Below are 20,561 nucleotides of genomic sequence, written 5' to 3'. Positions count from 1 at the left end.
TTTTTTTAAGGCATCTGTTACCTTAAACAAGGCAGGAAAGTTGGAATGAACACATTGGTTTGGTATAATTTTCCGCTTTATTGTTTAGGTGGGAACATTTTGTTACATTTTATAGCGCTATGAAATCTGCTGGAACTACCAAAAACACGCCAGGAGGTTTTAAAAGCTGCCATTTACATCAACAGGAAATTGCTACAGTATGTTAAATGCAGTTTGTTATTTTGAGGGGGTCTGGAGAAACACTTCATACAAGTTCCATGGTGGTATATTTAATTATTTTGAACTCTGGCAGGGTTGCTTAAACTCAGAGGCCACTACAGTACCTTAACAAAGCATTATTCAGGCTATGAAAGGCTGGACAATGATTCTTTCAGCTGGTCTTCCTGGTGTTTTACATAACAAAAGAATTTCTTATATTAAATGTTCACTGTCATGCAAATCTGTCCTTCCTGATTTGGGATTCTGACACCCTCATTTTGCTCATCGCTTTGAAGGATGTATTTCCTTCCTCTATATATTTGAATAAGGACCTGCTGTGTAACAGAGATAACATTTACACCAGCCAGGTCTGCATTCTTCATTCGACCTTGCATTTGAGCGTGTTGCTCTTCTGTTTTAGTTGACCGGCAGGATTCAGTAGGTGCCCCTGACAATGTGGGCAACATCTCACATGCAAACAAACAAAACAAAACATGTCAGCCTATCTGTGCTCATCTCAAGTTTGTATCAAAACAAGTTTTTGTGCAAGGTTTACTGTTTTCCAGTCCCCAACCACCTCATGTACACGCTGGTTAGACCCTGAGATTGAAGGTTGGTGGTTTTGGGTTGGGCCGCTGCTGGGGTTGGCAAAATGAGTCCCACGTGGTGAAGCACAGGGGGATGATTTACAACAGCTGCCTCGTGTGTCCCTAGCCCACCACAGAGATGGAGCTAGATGCCACTGCAGGCAGCATTTGCCATCATTATCACTCCTGGAGATCGAAATCCTCTCAGCTCCGTATTGCGATTGCCTTCAGTTTTGCTTGTGTTGCATCAGATTTGCTTGGTCCAGCTGCTGAAGCACATGCACATGCACACACATACACATACAGCGCACACAACGGATGACACAGTGGTCTTGATTACGCTCACAGAACCCTTGTGTGCTCTCTGGACTTTGTGGAGACGGCTCCAGCTGCATCTCAGACAAAGTTTTTGCAGAGCATGTCGGGGTCTGTTTTCATTTGAATCTGGGACTGGTCAGTGGTGCACTTGTGTAGCAATTTCATGGATCACATGCACACACACACAATTCATTGTGTTAATTGTCGTGTGATGGCCTCAAGGCGAGTGGAGCCAGCGTAAATTTATCTCGACACTCTCTGAATTATATCAGCTGCAGCAAAAGAGGAATTTAAAAACCGATTTGAAACAGTGTATAGGATGATTATACAGCTTCTGAATTTAGAGTGAAAAGTTCTTAAAGCTCTGTCTGGTTTGCATTTGAGGTGTGAGATCCTGGTCAGTACTGATAGCATCCCGTAGGGCCATTTCTCTCTAGTGGAAGCATCAACCTTCTCAGTTGTTACCCACACCTAATAATAATAATAATAATAATAATAATAATAATAATAATAATAAGCATACACTTTTTTTTCTTTTCTTACTCACAGGGAGAGCGCAGATGGAGGAAGGCTAGCTGTTCAGGTGGAGGATAAGTTTGTGAAGATCCGAAATGTGAAGGTGAGTAGCCCTGTATACAAGTGTGACAGAATGGGAGTTGCACATAGCAACAACAGGATGTTTACAGGCTTAGTTCAACTTTTTCCCCCTCCTTTAAGCTGCTTCTATTTGTTGTACAGTATGTGTTGAGCTCACACACACACACACACACACCGCATAGAGACCCTTCCTGTCGAACACATGCAGTCTGAGCCCTCGGTGCACAAATATAAACAACAGCGCAACTACGTCATACTTCAGATACCTCCCAAACATCTCCAAGAAGAAACTGTAAAAGATAAAAAAAACACCATGCAGTAGCTTTACTGTTAAATTAGGGGGGTTTATGTGAATCTGGCATGTGGCTGGAGTTATTATTCGAGGTTTCATTGAAGTTCTTGACATTTGGAACTAATTATTTTGTGAGCTTACAGTCTTGTAAGCTGATACTTTCACCACATTACCAACCTGCTGTGTCATATAGCTGAGTAGGCATATCTGATTGGTTGAGCTGCATTGCCTGCAGACAGTCTAATGCTGTCTCTACAGCTTCAGTATGGAAACTGTTACACTTTATTTCTGATTTGGAATAGCTGTATGAGCTAATATAGAAGTGAGAAAGCTCTATTTAAAGGGTCTAGCCTGTGGAAACAACAGCTATTATTATGATTCAAAACGATAAAGGACTTTCAGCTTGAAACCAGTTTTGAAACTCGCATTTAATCTTAAAGAAATGCTTCTCTTTATTTGCATTTTTGTTTTAAATGCGTGCTTTCAGGAAGAAGGTTTGGGGTAGGACTAGAGAATCTGTTGCACATGATGTGACAGGAGACAAACCACATATGGCCTCCCTCTGCCTTGGAAAGGGATCGTGAACCCACGGCTCTTGCAGATCTCATGGGAATAATTATTTATGGAAACTGGGACAGTTTTGGAGCGTCTGAGACAGAAATAATAAAGACTGGATTTCAGTCGCGGTAAACAGCAAGTGAAACAACCTATAAAGACCTACTGAAATTAGCCTGTGTAAAACAAGAAAGAAGTAAAGAATAATGTTTTACAAGTTGTCAGGTTTCTTTAATATAAGTGGTTGGAGCTTTGTCGTTCAGGAGATTTGCCAGGGGCTGGTGTTGCTCTTAGTTCATCCCTCACACTACAAGTTCATTGTCCGTTTCCTCACAGTGCACAGGGGTTAAGTAGTCATGCTTTCAGGCAACCCAATTGCTGTGAACAAAATTGAATCCCAGGGCTTACTGCTGCCTAATGCTGCAGTCAGTAAACGATTACTTACACAGATGATAGAGTGGGCTACACCTACAAGACTCTTTTTCCAGCCCCCTTCTTGGTGCTTTTTCTTTTTTTAACCGGCTGTAGTTGTGCTGTTATTACAACAGAATCTGATCTGAACAAATGTAAACACAACATGTAATGTCAGCAACTTTCTCAATCTATTCATCATTTTACCCCAACAAGGACTACGTTCACCTAGAACAGCAGAAAGAAAAAATAACCTTCCGTAAAGCCACTGTGTTCAGATATAATCTTTTATAATAATAGTAACATGCTATCTTATATACAGTACTGTGCAAAAATTCTGGCAACCCCTGATTCATATTTTGCTAGAAAAAAACATTAAATAGATGCAGTGATTTATTAAAACATGTACTCATGTAAATGAAGATACAGTATATAAGGCAGAAACAGGGTTTGTGCAATTCTAACGAACTTGAAAGTCAATATTTAGACTGATCACGTTTATGATCAGTCTAAAGCTTTCTTGTCATTACTTTTAAGTAGTCTTTGTGACATTTAAAGCACTGGTTAGAACATGCAGCCCTTCAGATAGCTGGCTGTACCAAGGCCCAGTATAAGAAAATATAATGAGCTTAGTAGGTCTACTTTAAGTTAAATGATATAATGATATAAATATAATTATCACCTTTTCAACCACCGGCAAAATATTAGATTGGGAAATTAAGTGCAAGAACAATAATAAAACACAAATGTTATCATGAGCAGATGTAGCAGAGACTCATTGGATCCCCAGTAAATTGTAATGATTTTTTTATTTTACATTGCTGGCAGTGACTTAGAAGCATTGTTCAGGTGCTGGACTTTTCCAGTGCAGTTGTTACGCACGAGTGAATGCAAATGCTGCTGTGCTGTCTTTCCTCAGTTCAGGATTCACTTGCAGTAAGCAGAAAGTTGTGCAGTGTTAATGCACTGTGGCAAAGAAAGAACTGGAGTAGGAGTAAGCCTGTTGCTAATGAATGGAAAAAGCTTGCTTGCAATTCCACACTGTTGTTTAGAGCCTCATAAACAATGTCCATAGTACTCACTTCATGACTGGGATGTTTTGTTTCATTTTTCTTGTTTATTAAAAGCATGCATGCTGTAAAGTCTGTCACTATGCTTATTTGTGTAAGGTAGAATTTAGTACTTACTGATCATGCTGCTTTACTGTGGTAAGCATTGTTACTTATGTATCTTAAATGTAGACTAATTATATGTCTTACACTTTTATCTCCTTCCTAAAGTTGGATGGACGGACAGAAGGAGCTGTAGATTCCAGGGAGAAGCTTCTGGAATTTTGTTTTGACTACTGCTACTGGTCGGTGGATCGTGCAGACCCTCACTATGCATCGCAGGAGGAGGTAATGACCTAACTCCCTAACTTACTGTGATTATGTTACTCACCGCAAATAACATGGTATCCTAAGTGATTATTTTTACAAAGGTGGTTGCTCACTGACTTATTGGTGGTAGTTATTTATGTTGTAAGCATCTACACAGTATATTAAAACACCAGAGTCTATGTCTATCATTTGGCCTCAAACATAACCTTTCTGTAATGTTAAGCCTGCAGTTCAGACCTTTAAATCCACAATCAAAATTTAACCAAACAGAATGCTCTAAAATTCTTGAATATATTATTTTTGAATCCAGTCTAATAGATAAAAATATCCATGTATTTTTGGTGAAAAGGATCTGGTTTGATGTGTAGTTGTTTGCACTGCAGCATTGCCCAAAGCTGTTTCTTGTTTTCGTGCCATATTAGATGCACTATTGTGGGTGGACACTGTGTGTGCGCTGATCCAAGTTTTGGCCACAAGTTGACTCTGGGCAAACCAAATCTCCAAAAGAAGAACCCAGAGGAAGCAGTCCTTGTAGACAAACCACAACAAGAAGGGTGTGTGTTGTTTTCTATGTTTTTACACAGAGGGCCACTCGGGGGACGTGATATCAGCTCCATCTGTTACCCTGCAGTCTCTTTGCCTCAGAAATGGCATGGCTAGGGTCGGCTTGCTTTTCATGTCCTGACTGTGACTGGGTGATTAGATATCTTCGCACTGCTTTGATTGGAGAGTGTTACTGGAACCTGAGATGGGCTTGAGATTAAAACGAGGTAGTGCCCATTTTTCAAGGAAATTTCCTCATATGGATTTTTCTTATTACACATAGGTTTGTCTCATTATGAATTTCTTTTTCCATCACGTTTTGCTTATCGCAAAAGCTTAACAAAAAAACCTTTGGTTTTAGAGCCAGTCCACTTATTCTGTCCTTTGTTAATGGGGTTTCCTTCTCTGCCACGCCCTCTGTGCTGCACTCCACTCTTGTCAGTACTGCTTTTGTATGTGTTTGAGAAAGACTGGGCTGTGCCGATGGCCCACACACTGCACAGAACTATAGACAACACAACACTTCTTCCTGTCTCTGGTTCTGGCTTTATCCACTTCTGTCCTCAGCGGAATTGTGTCCAGTCACAGTGGCCTGAAGACATTCCTCGGATGGCCTGGTGTGGGAGAAAGGGCACCAGTGATGGACTGACCTCCTTAAATCTGACCTCCTTTCCAGAACTAGAATCCAAAGCATTGTCTCCTCAATAGATTATGTATATCGTCATGCCAGCTGCTTACTGATCAGACATTATAGTTGAAAATGTTTAAACTGAGGGTTTCTCTGATGGATTTGATGACACAAGGCCTGATGTAAAAAGGAGAAAAGACTGATTGCATGCTGCAGGGCAAGAATCATGATTAATGGCGCATTGCCAGGTAGACTTTCATGTTCAAAAACCAGTCGTAACTATGTTACCAAACAAACTGGCAACCGAACTTTGCAACAATGCCCTGTTGTGCTACCTCATTTAACTGCCATTACATTTTGGTCATTGCTCCAACGTCACCCCTATGGATTTTGTTGTTTTTGTTTCCTAGCTTAATGAGGTGATGCTATTTTTTGCCAGTGCTGGATTTCTCATAGTTTCTACTCAAGCAAATTATATTTTTGCATACTTTACTTTTTTTTTCATAGCAGGAAAACAGACTTTGCCTTGCATGCAGTGTAGTTCCCAGGAGACTGAGACAATCTGAAACAGTGGGGGAATGAGACATGAAGAAACTGGATCTTAACTCCTGCTTTTCCAGTCCAGCAGGACTATCTCACCACTCCCACCTCCCCTCTCCTCTCCCCATGGATACATGCCTCCCCCTCCTGCTCTGTTCTGTCCACTATACATCTCCATGCATCACTGATAGTTTACACTAGATGCTTGTGGTGTCTTCCAGCTTCATACACAGTTATAGTGAAGAGTGAAGACAGAAATGTAGTGTCTTATATCTGATTGTATCTGATTCTTTTCAATGAGGACTGTTCACAAAAAGTTGACCTTTTAGGTCGGGAGGTTTGGTGTTTAATATGTTTATAGGAGAAGGCTGAGTAGGGAGGAATGAGAATGGCTTTGCCAGGTGATGAAGGGTAAGATTTTGGAAGAGATTTATAATGTGTAATGAAAGCCAGCTGTTTGGCTAATGTAGCAAAACAAGTGGGACTATTTGTCTAAATGGTGCCTTTGTTTTTGGCTTAGATATTAGGCAAACAAATATTATTTTCCCCTTATTTATTACCACAAACCCCTCAGCTTGTTTATTGCTTCTGTCTGTAAGAAACATGGAAACAAGAGAAGCAGCGGATTTGAGTTTGGATAGAGACAAATGGCAAGAGAAAGTGATTAGACAAAGAGGGAATGCTGCTGAGGAGGAGGGGATATGGGCCGGGGGTCCGCTGTGCCTCTGCAGCCCCCAGCTCTCCCCTGCCAAACTCACAGCTGCCTCACTAAGTAATTTTTCACAGTCAAATTTCAGTGTGACAACGTCACTGCTGGGGATTCAGCTCGGAGCACAAGGTTTTCTGTCGATTGCCAAATGGACTCAGATTGCAGGGGCTTTCCCCTCCCTGTCCTCTGTATCTCTGTGAATTTTGTCAGTGTGCTGTGCGATTTAAATATGGCAGCAGTGTTTCTAGGTCTGTGTGTCAGTGGTGCTGCAGAGTGAGGGGAAGAATGGCTTCTCTGTGCATTGGAATAATCCTTCACACGCATGTGAGCAGTCGGCCGAAGCAACAGCCAACAGCCCTCTTCAGGCTGGTTTGAATTAACTACAAACATGGCACCAAATAGACCACATGATGTCAGCATAGAAATCTGAGATCTATGCCATATGGGTGCAGTGTGAGCACCTGTGTTTTATGGATACTCTGCCCTCACTTTTTCTATCAGCGAGGGAAGCAGATGAAAGGAATAATTTACGACAGCGAGTTAAAGTGTGTACATAGAAGCGTACCACAAAGGATGCGGTGAAGTCATTTGAAGACAACTGTAAACTTCAAATGGAGCCTGCTCTCTGTAACATGTTCACTGTGCACACTTTAGTTGCTGTAGAAAGAACCTTGTGTGTGTGTGTGTGTGTGTGTGTGTTATTTAAAATGGGACACTTGTTACTGTTTTATTTATAGTAGACATACAACATTGATATGTTAGTGTATTATGAAGTGTGGTGTGAATGTATGGACCTCTGGAAGAGCAGCTGCTACTCTATAAAAGCTAATGGGGAGCTAACAATATTTCAAGCCTAAGTCTGGTCCCTAGTAAATGAGACTATATATTGCGCCACTCTAACCTACCCATGGGGGATATCACACAAGGCTCCCACCAGTCTGAAGCCTGCAGAAATAATTCCCAGCTTCCCATAAAGATTGTAATATGCAGGTCCACTGTACAGTGTTCTGCTTTGGCCTATTTAACAGCGATATGAGGGGGAGGAGCAGCAAGTCCCCAAACTCTTTCCAGATATGGTTTTATTTATTTGTGTTAAGCCTTGCCTTTGCCACAGTAGTTGCATCAGAAGTCAAGGCAAAATGAAGTGAAATACACTGTTGGAGTGCCCCCTGCCTTCATTTTTCTTCACTTCCCCTTTCCTCTGCTCTGCTTTTCTTTCCCTGGTGCCCTTCATCATGTGTAGGGATGCCTGAGTAATGAAGAGCACCCTATCTGTTTGGCCTGCACATCTCTGTCTTTCCCTCCTCCCTCTCATACAACCTCTCTGCTCTTCCATGCTAATTTGACCTACAAATTCTGTCCAAGTGTGACAAACGAGAGCGTTGTTGAACTCTGGCCAAACAGCTTCCTCTGTGTCTCTTCTTGCTGCTTGTGATTCAGCCTCTGCTGCCCGTGTCCTCGCGCTCCCTTTTTCCTCTCTGTGATGTTCCCTTTCCCTTTTCTCTGTCTTTCTAATCTAACTCTATAAACCCAGATTCCTTGCAGGAAGGACAAAGATCTCCTGTGACATCTTTTTTTTTGGGTCCCATGTCTAAACAAAGGCATTTAGTTTTGCTCAGGGCCCAGCTGTTGTGTTTGTGTAACCCACTTGGAAAGTGTAGGACGGGAACCGAGTGACCCTTATCTCTGCTGCAGCTGTCCACCTCTGGACAGAAAACTGGGAGTAAAACCATTTTCACATGCAGACTCTCAGCTATGCGTTGCTGTTGGTGACGCCCCTCTTGCCCGATCCTTTTGGTTGCGTCACACTCGGCTAAAGCAACGAGAAGCCAAAGTTTTAAATGTGGTTAAATGCTTCGCTCTGCTGGCCGTTTGCCATCACCCTTGACGACATTTACACATATTTACACACAGACACGCTACACATAAATACTTCTCTGGGGTTTAGCGCAAAGCAGGCCACATAAAACCAGACCAGCAGTTGGCACTTCCACAGTGAGCGATTACAGGACTTAACTCATTACAGAGGCATTACTCCATGACTTTTTTTTCCACCGTATCGCTGTATTTCTGTGCGGAAATTGCTTTTTCGTCAACCTTTCTCACGCACTTCATTTCCTTCCACCACTTTTCCCTTGTAGTTTGTTACCAAGCCACAAACTAGGCTCTGTGTTTGGGAAAAATTAGTTTTGCTCCGTGTTTTAAAACAAACTTGAATACAGTATTTGCCAGATCTCTGGCATAAAAAACAGCCAGATTCTTGTTTTACAGATCTGCTCCAGCTTACTTTGACGCGCATGAGGTAACTCAGGATTTTAGGTCTGTTGCTTATATAAACTTTTAGTAGATAGATACTAGACAGGACTCACCACTTGTTTAAAATATCACGTGGCACCATTTTAATGTAACATTTGTTTGCTTAAGTTTCATCATAATTTGAAGCAGCAAATGGATTTTATTAAGAGATGACGGTGTGCACAGTCTATTCTTGCACAACCAAATGTTTCACTTAGTGCATCCCTGCGTAGCTGGATGATAAAAATAATATTCTGTGATCTGCATTTTAAGTAATCTTTCCTCTGGAGGCTCTGAAGGCAGTTTTTCTCCCTATTCTTCTTGATTATGTTTTTTTTTTTCACACTGAAGAGAGGGATTTACAGGGTGGCTGTAGCTCAGGAGGTAGAGCAGGTCACCTACTGATCGGAAGGTTGGTGGTTCGATCCTTGGCTCCTCCAGTCTGCATGTCAAGTATCCTTGAGCAAGATACTAACCCCAAGTTGCTCTCCGATGCGTCCATCGGAGTATGAATGTGTGTGAATGTAGGTAGATAGCACTAAGTATAGTTAAAGTGCTTGTGAGAATGGGTGTGATTGGGTGAATGTGGTATGTTGTATAGAGCGCTTTGAGTGCTCCGAGAGAGTAGAAAAGCGCTATATAAGAATCAGTCCATTTACCATTTACCATTTACCATTTAGCTTCTGCTAGATCTGGAGCCCTTCTGTTTTGTTTTCTTCTTTCCTGCTTACTGTGTTTTGACAGTGACTCCGACCGGTGTTTCCTTCATTTAGAATGAAATCTATATTTTGCTTTTTCATTGTTAGATTGTTTTTCCTCAGAGGGCAACGCTTTTGTTCTTGTTTTGGTTGCTGTTTCGCAGCCACTTAACTGGTCAGATGGAGACATGGGCGCGTGCACATGCAGCGACCTTCCTGTTCATTGTGGTGTTTAGTTTCTGTCTGTTTTGAGGAGTTGATCAAGCCTGCACATTTGCTGTCGCCTTGGCCTGGAAGTTTCAGTCTCCAGGCTATTTCATTATTCCAGAAATGCCATCTGCCTCATATCTCACCTGCTTTGTTAAGCCAGAAATGCATCCTAATGCTGCAGGGTGTTGCAAACTGGGAAAGTAGGTTGTGACAGAAAGCCATTGTGTTCACTGAAGCAGGTTGAGGACAGTGACACAAATTACAGTTTACTGATTTTAATTTGGTGTGACAATGGCGACAAACAACGGGGTCGCTTTAATATTTCCTGACACTGGCTGTTGAGACAAAACTCACACACAATGTTATTGTGTCAAGAAGCTGAATTAAAGTCGGGCTTCTTCTTGTGGTTTTCTTCAGAGGTCGTTTAAAATATATAGTCAACTTTGAATAAAAACAGTACAAATTTCTTGGTAGAAACAGAAAACAATTGTAATGGTTTACTAGACAGTACAGAGACAGTCAGGTTCAAAGGAGCGAAAAGTTAAAGGAAAGTTCCTGCTCTTTGTGCTAAGCCTGGAGGGACACTAGGCCTTGTTGTAGCCCCCATAGAATGAATTTAAGAGGGTCAACTTTAACAAGGACTGTATTGATTCTCTGTGTTTGAGAGGGGAGACGTTGTCTGTGTCTGTTTTTCAATAGCACTATGAAGACAAGACAGAGGCGGCAGTGCTTTTTGTCTTCATGTTTAAGCCTTCATTCAGCCAAGAGGCAGGGGGTAACACTTGGTGGTCTGCACTCAAGTGGGCTGCACACTTTGGCATTTGTAGGAATGAGAACCGTTATTGAGCTACAGTTACACAGTTAAGGTGCTTTTACTTTCAAATAATCTCTTTGTATCAAATATTATACTTTACTTTGGCTTTATTCTATTCTATTCTCTTTCTCTGTATACAGTATATCATACTGTGTATTAAAAGTCAGGCACAAATTATATTCTTACTATCAAGACCCCAAAAGGTTTTAAGAACAGAAGTTAGCTTAAAGATCTTCTGCACTAAAGATGGTTAAAATCAATTCCTAATTTGGAGGGAAAATGATGATTTAGGTATTTCTACCTGTGTGTCTATAGAGTGATTTATGAGGCCATTCAGTAAAACCAGCCGTCATGGCAACACTTTTACAAGCTGGATGTGGCTCTTTCTGTACATTTCTTTAAGCGGCATACATTTTCATGGTTTTTATTTCAGAAGTGGCATGTGATGCTAGTTAATATTTGAAGCAGGTGTTTACTATTTATATAAAAGATTGACAGTTTGCTTTCTTGCTGTTTTTTTGCTACAATAACACGGTATGCTGTTGGTCTCTGCGTGAGCTTCACTCCATCATGTCAGTGCTAAATATTTTACTTGTCTGAGAAAACCCAAGGCTGTTGAATATTACCACACAACCTCACACAGTCCTAAGAAGAACTAGATGACCAATGAATACATTCAGAGTACTTTCACAAGGCTTGAGTCTTTCACAAGAGTTTTCAGCCACATCCAACTTAAATCTGGCCTTGCAAAATTGTGGGAATAGAGTATACACAGGCTTAACTCCAGGTTCTCACATCTCGTCAAAGCAGTTAGTAGTGTGATACACATGTGTGCACACACACAGGAGGCATGTTAAAAGTATTCCTTGATCTTTGGAGGTTGTGGTAGCTTTGAGAGGAATCCTCCTCTCTTCTCTGTGTACCCACCACCAGTCTCCATGGTCCAAACTTGAGCCTGGGGGCCTGGGAAAGAAAACCCCTCTCTGATCCCCGGGTGTGTTATGGTTTTTGGGGGAGAATGTGCATCTCAGGTCTGGTCTAGCTCAGGTTCCCAATGCCCCCAAAGGTATGTGTTGCTTTTGGACATAGCTTTTGGGTTGCAGCTGAGGCCACATGTCCTCAGAAACGGGTTTATTGATCGGTTCTATACAATAGACAACAATCAGGTGGTTTATAATTTGCCCAGTCGTTGTTCATCTAACCTGCATGCACATAGTGGTCTGTATAGTATAGTACATTTTATAAGTGATAAACAACCACTTTGCTTCATAGAGCCTGTTCCCATAATAGAAGATGTTTGGCTTTGCTAAGAATCACAATAAATATTTGCTGATTCTACACCTCTGTGATGCCAGGCGAAGCTTTTGAGCTTAATTGGTACTAAAGGGTCGAACGCATTCCAATAAAATATCTCCCAAATTCAGTATTCTGACCCCACCAGTCACATGTTACAGGAGAAAATGAGATTTGCCAGAAAAGGGAGTGTTTTTTCCAGTCTTCTCTTGCCCATGTTTGGTGAATCTGTGTGAACTGTAGCCTCAGTATCCTCTTCCTAGCTAACAGGAGTGTCACCTGCTGTGGTCTTCTGCTGCTGTAGCCCATCTACTTGAAGGCTCCACATGTTGTGCATTCAGAGATGGTCTTACACATATCTTGACTGTAATGAGTGGTTACAGCATTTGAGTTAGTGTCGCCTTCCTAGCTTGAAGACGTCTGGTCATTCTCCTGTGACCTCTGGCCTCAAATACTCGTTGTTTTTGCTTAGTTTGAACTGGAGCGGGTCCTCTTGACCAATGCCTAAATGCATTGGTTTTCTGCACTGATTGGCTGCTTAGAGAGCCTGTGTTCAGGAGCAGTTGAATTCGTGTACTGCAACAGGCTTTTTCACTTTGTATATGTTTATTGAGTTTAAACAACAACTGAGAAGAGCCCAGCTGCTGAGATAATGTCTTAATTGTTTTTGCACAATAGCCATATGCCCGTTGGAAAACAGATTTCTTGTCTATAAATTATGACTGTGTTAGATTAGTATCTTAATAACTGTTGAAAGTGGTCAAGATTAAAATCCTGATTGTTTGCTGTGCTGATTGTAAAGCTCTTTGAGGCCTAATCATGATTTATGATTCTATATAAATAGAAATGACTTCACCTCAGTTTATAAGACTTTATTCAACCCTTATTTGGTATTTACTGTCTATTACTCTATGATTTTAAGACAGAGGCTCAACATCCTGGATTACTGTTATATAGTATATCTGTTTAGATTTTCATCTGTTTTGACATAAATGCAAGTAATAAAAAGCTAATTTGTAAAAATGCAAGTTGGGATTGATAACAAATTCTCCTACACCCTACAGTATCTCTATTGCAAACACAAAATGATATGACTGCATTTCATTTGCCAGTATAGGTTTCAGGAAAAGTCTTTGTTCTCCTATAAAAATAAGTAGTTGAGATTTGGCCTTGTGCTGGTCATCTGCATGCTCTGGAGCTCAGATGCAGACACAGTAAGAAGGAAAACAAGAGGCCTCAGTTGATTGTTTTAGCGGGGCTTTCCGGGATCCCCGTCCGAGGACTTTGCTGTTAGTCAAAGTTTATTTTCCTGACCCAGCCATTTTTCAGTCTTTTTGCCCTCACATTTGTTTCTCTTACATCTGCGCTCTGCAAAATTGTTTACCTTGAGTATTAGCTGACCTCCATGCTCCCTGCACAAATACATCAGCAGGAAGGAACATTACCTCCCCACCACTGGCCTCATGCCACAGCATTGTGATCAAGAAACCTTAGTGTAAATCTATACTCGTGTAAAACACAACTGCAGTGCAGATCAAGGGCTTTCAGTTACATTGTAAACAACCCAGCAGCCCCTACTTGTTTTATTAAAATAATCTTCGAAGGGATGGAAGGGAGGAATCCAGGTGTGCTTTTTAACTCTGCATACTCTTTGTGCATTTCTGGTTAAGGGAGTGTGTGTATGTGTTAATTTCTTCAGGTGTTCCAGGACCTGGGTGTGTCAGTACTGTCCGGAGCTTCTGAGGGCTACAATGTGTGCCTGTTTGCTTATGGTCAAACAGGATCTGGAAAGACTTACACCATGATGGGGATGCCGGTGAGGAGAGTCACACAATATTAGATGCACTTTTTTCATGCCTTAGTTAATATTATAAAGGACATTGGAGGGTCCAGCTCATGGTACACAGGCAGAAAATGCTTTGTTTTATAAATCTTTCGGTTGTGGCCCACACGTTAATGTTGGTCACTATCCTTTTTTTTCCTCAATTTTCTTTAGGACTCCATGGGCTTGACTCCTCGCATTTGTCAGGTAAGGTGGTTGATTAATACTCAACTCAGGTGGCGACACGAATGAAGTGAGCATGCTGAGCATTCATCTTCCTGCGTATCTAGTATTGTAGGTTGAAGTAACCTGCTGATCTTCTTTCCTCCCAGGGTCTCTTTCAGTCTGAAGACACTTTTTCAGATGGGCAGAACTCAAGCAGAGTGGAGATCAGGTATTTCTTTATTGCATAGATCTGTGTCTTCTGATTTTAATCAATTTAATTGGGCCTTTTGCTGAAGTTTAATTCAAATTAGTCAAGAGTTTATGGCACGGTTATGCTGAAAAACTGTAGCCAGCAAAATGAAAACAGGATTCATTTCTGTTTTAATTTCTCTGGGAAAATTTGTTCATTTTAAGCACTTCCTGCCCTTCACTCATAAATGTTAAATGGACTCGCACATCAGTGGAGATGGAGCACCAGGCTGGAAAGACTTTGGCTTCAGTGTCTTCTCCAAGGACACTTTGGTTTGCGGAGGGGCCAAGGATCAAAGTACTAACCCTGCCATTAGTGGACACCTGAGTACACGCCACTTGAGCCAAAGCTGCCAATTGTATAGTTATTACAAGGAAAAATACAGGGTTTTTACCATTTAAAGATTACAATCTCTCTAGCATACACACTGTTTCCCAGTTATTTGATTTGCTAAGCAGTTTAAAACACTGCCCGGGTAGCCATGATTACTACCTGGCTGAACTACAGCCAGCGTTTATTGTGTTTTCTAAGCTCTCAAAAAATAGAGCAGAAATACAAACCTCAGAAGAGTAAAATTTAAGACATAGACATACAGATAATGAATGGAGTAGATTTAGCTAGACATGTGGTGTGCATCTTAGCGACATTAGGGATATAAAAGACTTTAAGCTGAACTTGTATTGAAGCTGATTTTTTTAAACCTCTGCCTCCTTATTTCTCTGTCCTTGCAGCTTCTTGGAGATCTATAACGAGCGTGTAAGAGATCTGCTGAAGGGAGGAGAGCAGAAGAAGAAAGCCACACTGAGAGTTCGAGAACATCCTGAGAAAGGACCCTATGTACAAGGTGAGTTTTCATTCCTTTCCACTGCTAGACAGAAGAATGATAAATCTACACTAAAAACCCCTAAAATCACGATGAACAAATTGCATTACAATGTTTAAAACATGAGCTAGCAGTTCCAGGTGATGATGCACTAAATGTTGATCCAACGGACCAACTTCAAGGAGACACAAATCCCTTTGGGGTTGCATCAAGAAGGGCATCCGGTGCAAAAAATCTGCCAAATTAAACAGACAGTGACCCCTTGTGAGTAGGGGAGCAGCCAAAAGTATCTTGCATGAATGCACACTTAAGTAGAAGTCAGAAATTTTTTTTCCAAGATGTCTTGTTTGTGTTGTTTACAAGTTACACGTCTTCTTCTCTTTTTGATTTAGTTTTAGTCACATCTATTTTTAGTTGTTAGATTCCTGTTGCTTCTTTTATTTCACATTTTCTCTTTTCACCTTCATCTCTTCATCCTTTCCCTCTCGTTCCCTCCATTTCTTTCTCTCCCTGTCATCCGCCGGACTCTCCGTATTCAGAGCCCCACATCCACTCATTGTCTGTATCAGGAGAAATCCCACTTGGCCAGAGGAAGTGAAGTCATTTCCTCGTGGTTCCAAGTAGTTCCACACACATCATATCCCATTTAGGTTTTCCAAATTCTACTTCTAATCTCTCAGTGCTTTTCCATCTAAACACTGTTTTGCTGCCACTCCTGTTTTCCTTAAATAATTTAACTCTTTGTATTGAATAGCTTATAGAAAACAAAGAGGAAGAGGCTAAATGATGAGCCAAGAGGCTCCATGATGATCTGTGTGCACATGTTTAACAGCTTTTTAAGTTGGTGATTCATGCCTGGAAGTAGAGCATTGTTAGAAACTGTTGTTTCTAGATGCTGTGGGAAATATTAAAAAGCACATGGTGGGAGCAAGGATTGATGCATTTCCTGTTTGTGTCTCTTTTTTATACTTCTTTCCTCTTAACATTTTAATCCCTGCAAATAATCAAAGCAGCTTTTTTGTCTCATCTCCATTCAGTTTCATGTTTTTAGAAGTTTTGTATGATGTGGAATAAAAATCGGATTGTGTTCAGTCTTGCTCGGGGTTGACCAATACAAATTATCATTCTCTTTGCGTCCCTCCCGTCAGACCTTTCATCACATGTGGTCTCAGACTGCAAACAGGCCATAGACCTTCTGGAGGAAGGCATCGCCAACCGCATCACTGCAGCAACCCACAACCATGATGCCAGCAGCAGATCCCATGCCATCTTTACGATTCAGTACACACAGGTCATCATCTCTCTCAGAGCTTACATAAAGTCAGACTCTGCATGTTGTGCTTTTACTTTTTTCCAGATATTCTCATAATACTCCAGAGTATTGAATTTGTATGACGACTCTATAACTGACCACTGATCAATATGCAGACTTTGGGTTATTTACTTTTGTCTTTTCTCTTTAGGCTATCCTAGAAAACAACCTTCCTTCTGAAACTGTCAGCAAGATTAACCTGGTTGACCTGGCTGGGAGGTGAAAATGTTATTTCCTGCTGTCGTGTGCCCTATTTTTTCCCCTTCAGCATTGTTTAAGCCCAAATCGTTGACAAAAGTGCCCCCTAGTGGATACTGACTCTTGCCCTCAGATTGTTGAACTCCCTATTTCACACATTTTTTAGTCATTTTTTATTGATATGATCTCATACTTTGTTTTTGTTGTGTCTACCAGTGAGAGAGCAGATCCCCACTACTGCAGGGATAGACTGACAGAGGGCTCCAACATCAACAAGTCTCTGGTTACTCTAGGCATTGTCATTTCAGCTCTCGGTAAATAAAATTTTTTTGTATTTTTATTTTACTTGAATAAACTTCCACAAAATTCACATCTATTCTCTTGTGTTCTCTTCTGTGCTTGCTTTTTTGGCACATCCTTCAATCTTTTTGCCACCACCTCCGCAGCTCAGAACTCACAGATGTCAAGCAGCTGCCAGAGTATCAACAGCGTGGCCTCTGAGGGCGATGGTAGCACAGTGGGTAGCCACAGCAGCTCGCTGTCTGGAGGTGGAGGTGGGAGGAGGCACTGCTTCATTCCCTACAGAGACTCAGTCCTGACATGGCTTTTGAAAGACAGTCTGGGTGGAAACTCCAAAACCATTATGATTGCAAGTGAGTTCAAACTGAGTGATTCCACAATCAATTTTTATTTTCATATATATTCTAAAACTGTATTTAAGAAAACTGACCACCTTATGCCAAGTAATGTGAGCGTTAACTGCTGCTGGCTTGTGTGCGTTTCGCGTGTATTTTCTCTTGCAGCGGTCTCACCCTCTGCCAGCAGTTATAACGAGACCCTGAGCACCCTGCGCTATGCTGCCCATGCCAGAAATATTGTCAACAAGCCTCGGGTTAATGAGGTTAGCGGCTGTTTGGAGTCAGATGCCAAGGTTTAATGTTTGATCTAATTGTTTGGATTAGGTTAATGTGCACTTTGATTTCTGTGCAGGATGCGAATGTTCGGCTGATCAGGGAACTGAGAGAGGAGATTGACAGGCTGAAGAGCATGCTGCTCAGCTTTGAAATGGTATGGTGACCTTTTATCGCTAGAGCGTGTCTCTAACTCTCCCAGGGAGACACTCGGCTGCGTTTACTCCCTTAAAAAAAGAAAAATCCTTCTTAGTACTGTAAGGCTTTGTATAAAAGAGATTCCCACATTACACATTTTTCTACCAAATCCTTAATATAGTGTTTTATATCTTGGTGACATTTCTAATCCCCTTAGGTGGTCAGGACTGAATTGCATTGTAATGTCTGTGTGACATTTTCCTTTTGCACAGTATGTTGACTGATCATTTCTTTACTCTCTTGATTGACAGCAACGTAATCCCAGTCCATCCTTGAGTGACGAAAGGGATGGAAATCTTTCTGAAATCGTGCTGCAGAACGAGCTAAAGGTAACGCAGGGTCGACACACATGCTTGCGTCTGCCTGTCTGAGTCTTTGACACGTTAAGCAAGTGTGACTTCAGTGGAATGTTTTTATCAGGTCGCTGCTTTTTCCAATATTTACCATGTATCTTCTCAAAGATTAGACACCAACACTAACTGAACTGGGATTTTATTTTTTGTTCTGCCTTACTAGGAGACATTGGAAACTTAAACAGTTAAACAAACCAAGTGTTAGAAATCATTCTATCTGAAGAAGTTTTTTCAGTACTACTATCTATAGGACTGGACACTAGTAGCAGATGTTGGTGCTAACGTTTTCTACCTCCATTTTCTACCATTCCTTTCCCCTTACCCATTCCTGGGTTGCAGGTGGAGCAGCTGACAAAGGACTGGTCAGACAGCTGGAGAGACAAGAAGGAGCTCCTGGAGGAGTACAGTGTGGACATCAACAGAGACCGGGCCGGCTTCCTCATCAACTCCCTCCAGCCACACCTCGTTGCCCTTGATGGAGATGTTCTCAGCACTGGTGTCGTCTTTTATCACCTCAGGGTATGATGAGAAAAAAAGGAAATACAGGGTTTATATTCTTTCTTTTTATGCAAGTTTCTTTGCAACCCAGGAGATACGTATTTGTCATTTACAGGCATGCCATAACATTCAAAATATATTTTTTTGCACAAACACCAGAATGCAAACTTTTGCATTTGCTCTACTTTTCTGAAATCTCAAGTTACTGTTTTTGTCAGCTGACTTGACTAAAACCGTCTCTGTTTTTCTACTAGATCCCTCCAATCCTCTCAACTTCTTGTACTACTATTTCTCTCTGTACTTCTAGAAAAACTCTTGAGAAAAGGTGCGTTTGTGTTGCCTTTTCTTTTCACTGTATCTTCCAACTGTCCTGTCAACTTCCCCTCTGTGTGTACGTGTGTGTGTCTGCGTGTACCTTCTGCAATGCATAAAACTCTGTTGGATAAGAGGCCCTTAGTTCTGAGGCTAGGAGTCAGGGGAGCTTAAGCTGTCCTGATTCTGACAATGACAAGCGTACCCTTAGGCCTGACAATTACACAGTTTCCTGCATGTGAAGAACTGAGGCCACCTGGGAGCACATGTGGACCTGACACCAAATAAGAAAGCCTTTAATCCCATTAGATAAGACTTCAGATTAAACAAATCACATTTATTTTTCTTCCAGGTAAGTGTAAGAATAGACGTTAAAACCCCTTCACAGAAGATTTTGTGTCAAAATATTTGCTTGTTTTTTTTTAGATATTTTCGTATTGTATGTGGATTTTGATTAGAGCTATCATGTTCACAATATATTTTTTGTTACAGGAAGGAGTTACCCGCATTGGACCTCAGGACCAATTTGAAGAACCACAAATAGGTATTTATTTATTCTCTTAAAGCCATGCAATAAGAAAGGTCTGGAAACAGAAATGATACAATGCAGACAAATTATATTTTTATAATATTGAGTTTGTCATGTAGGTTATTGCACACAAGGTGCAGAGTACATTATGACGATGTGGATGTATTATAAGCTCCCTTTTCATTAAATGTTGCATTAGACGCTGTAAATGTTGTGCAGTTGAGTAGCAGCAACGGTACAGCTTTCTAAATCAAAATGTGTCACAACATTTCTGCATTCTGTGTGTAGTCTTGCAGGGCAGCGCCAGCTGTGAGATTGAAAACCACGGGGGTGTGGTGACGCTTAGGCCAGTGCCGGGCTGCGTCTGCCTGCTCAACGACAGAGAGGTCACAGAGTCCTGTAGACTGGCTCAAGGTCAGCTCATGTCCTCAGCAGAGCACTTTGTTCATACTGTCTTTGGTTCCCAGCAGGTTTGCCCCAGATAATGTGACAGAAGCTGGTTATCTTGGTACAAAAAGGAGAAAAAAAATGCATGTTTTAATGTTGGATTTGAGCTGTGCGAGTCCAATTTTGTGATTTGATTGATTTTTTTATGTAGATATTGTAAATCAGCTTTTGGTGAGTTACTGCTTTGCACTGCTGCACGTAAAGCTAATTCATGACTTTAAATGCAGTTGATGCCTTTTGCTTAATTAATGCTGGCCTTAAACGAAACTTGAATTTCATCCAAGAATCAAAAGAACATGCTGTGAGCAATTTGTCTTTCAAATAAGCAGGGGAAAAAAATGATGTTCTCGACACACGTATACATTCAGCAAAGCTGATAAAAATATAAATGCACATATGCCTAAAGATTTACAGAGTTACCTTAAAGATAAAAATGCAGGGTACACACACACACACACACACACAGCTTACATGAACACAATGCCATGGGTTTAGCACAGCTCATGATGAAAGATTTGTCTCTCTGTCTCCAGGGACAGTGATTACCTTGGGAGGAGTGCATAAGTTCCGCTTCAACCACCCAGCTGAAGCAGCTGTCCTTCGGGAACGCAGGCGGGTAGGTGCTGATCGTCCCAAAACGAATGTGATGCTGTTGATTAGGATGACAATCATGAAA

At 41.3% G+C, this 20,561-nt stretch overlaps 1 protein-coding gene across 1 annotated transcript in view; it reads left to right on the top strand.

Annotated features, from left to right (window-relative positions):
- The window catches only part of stard9 (StAR-related lipid transfer (START) domain containing 9), a 37,955-nt gene that overhangs the window by 841 nt on the left and 16,553 nt on the right, over positions 1-20,561 (top strand). The window contains exons 2-18 of the mRNA XM_006798774.2: positions 1,653-1,722; positions 4,239-4,355; positions 13,767-13,883; positions 14,064-14,096; positions 14,222-14,283; positions 15,036-15,148; positions 16,276-16,418; positions 16,591-16,658; positions 16,854-16,951; positions 17,084-17,290; positions 17,441-17,538; positions 17,628-17,705; positions 17,998-18,075; positions 18,439-18,618; positions 19,402-19,453; positions 19,727-19,852; positions 20,419-20,501. Of these exons, the coding sequence (XP_006798837.2) occupies positions 1,653-1,722; positions 4,239-4,355; positions 13,767-13,883; positions 14,064-14,096; positions 14,222-14,283; positions 15,036-15,148; positions 16,276-16,418; positions 16,591-16,658; positions 16,854-16,951; positions 17,084-17,290; positions 17,441-17,538; positions 17,628-17,705; positions 17,998-18,075; positions 18,439-18,618; positions 19,402-19,453; positions 19,727-19,852; positions 20,419-20,501 (1,723 nt within the window). The remainder of the gene's footprint in view (positions 1-1,652; positions 1,723-4,238; positions 4,356-13,766; positions 13,884-14,063; positions 14,097-14,221; positions 14,284-15,035; positions 15,149-16,275; positions 16,419-16,590; positions 16,659-16,853; positions 16,952-17,083; positions 17,291-17,440; positions 17,539-17,627; positions 17,706-17,997; positions 18,076-18,438; positions 18,619-19,401; positions 19,454-19,726; positions 19,853-20,418; positions 20,502-20,561) is intronic.

Source organism: Neolamprologus brichardi, chromosome 19 (genome assembly GCF_056152115.1).
Source record: "Neolamprologus brichardi isolate AB-2024 chromosome 19, ASM5615211v1, whole genome shotgun sequence".
Lineage (NCBI taxonomy): Eukaryota > Metazoa > Chordata > Actinopteri > Cichliformes > Cichlidae > Neolamprologus > Neolamprologus brichardi.
The sequence above is the reverse complement of the archived record's forward strand: the minus strand, read 5'-3'. Positions and strand labels throughout refer to the sequence as shown.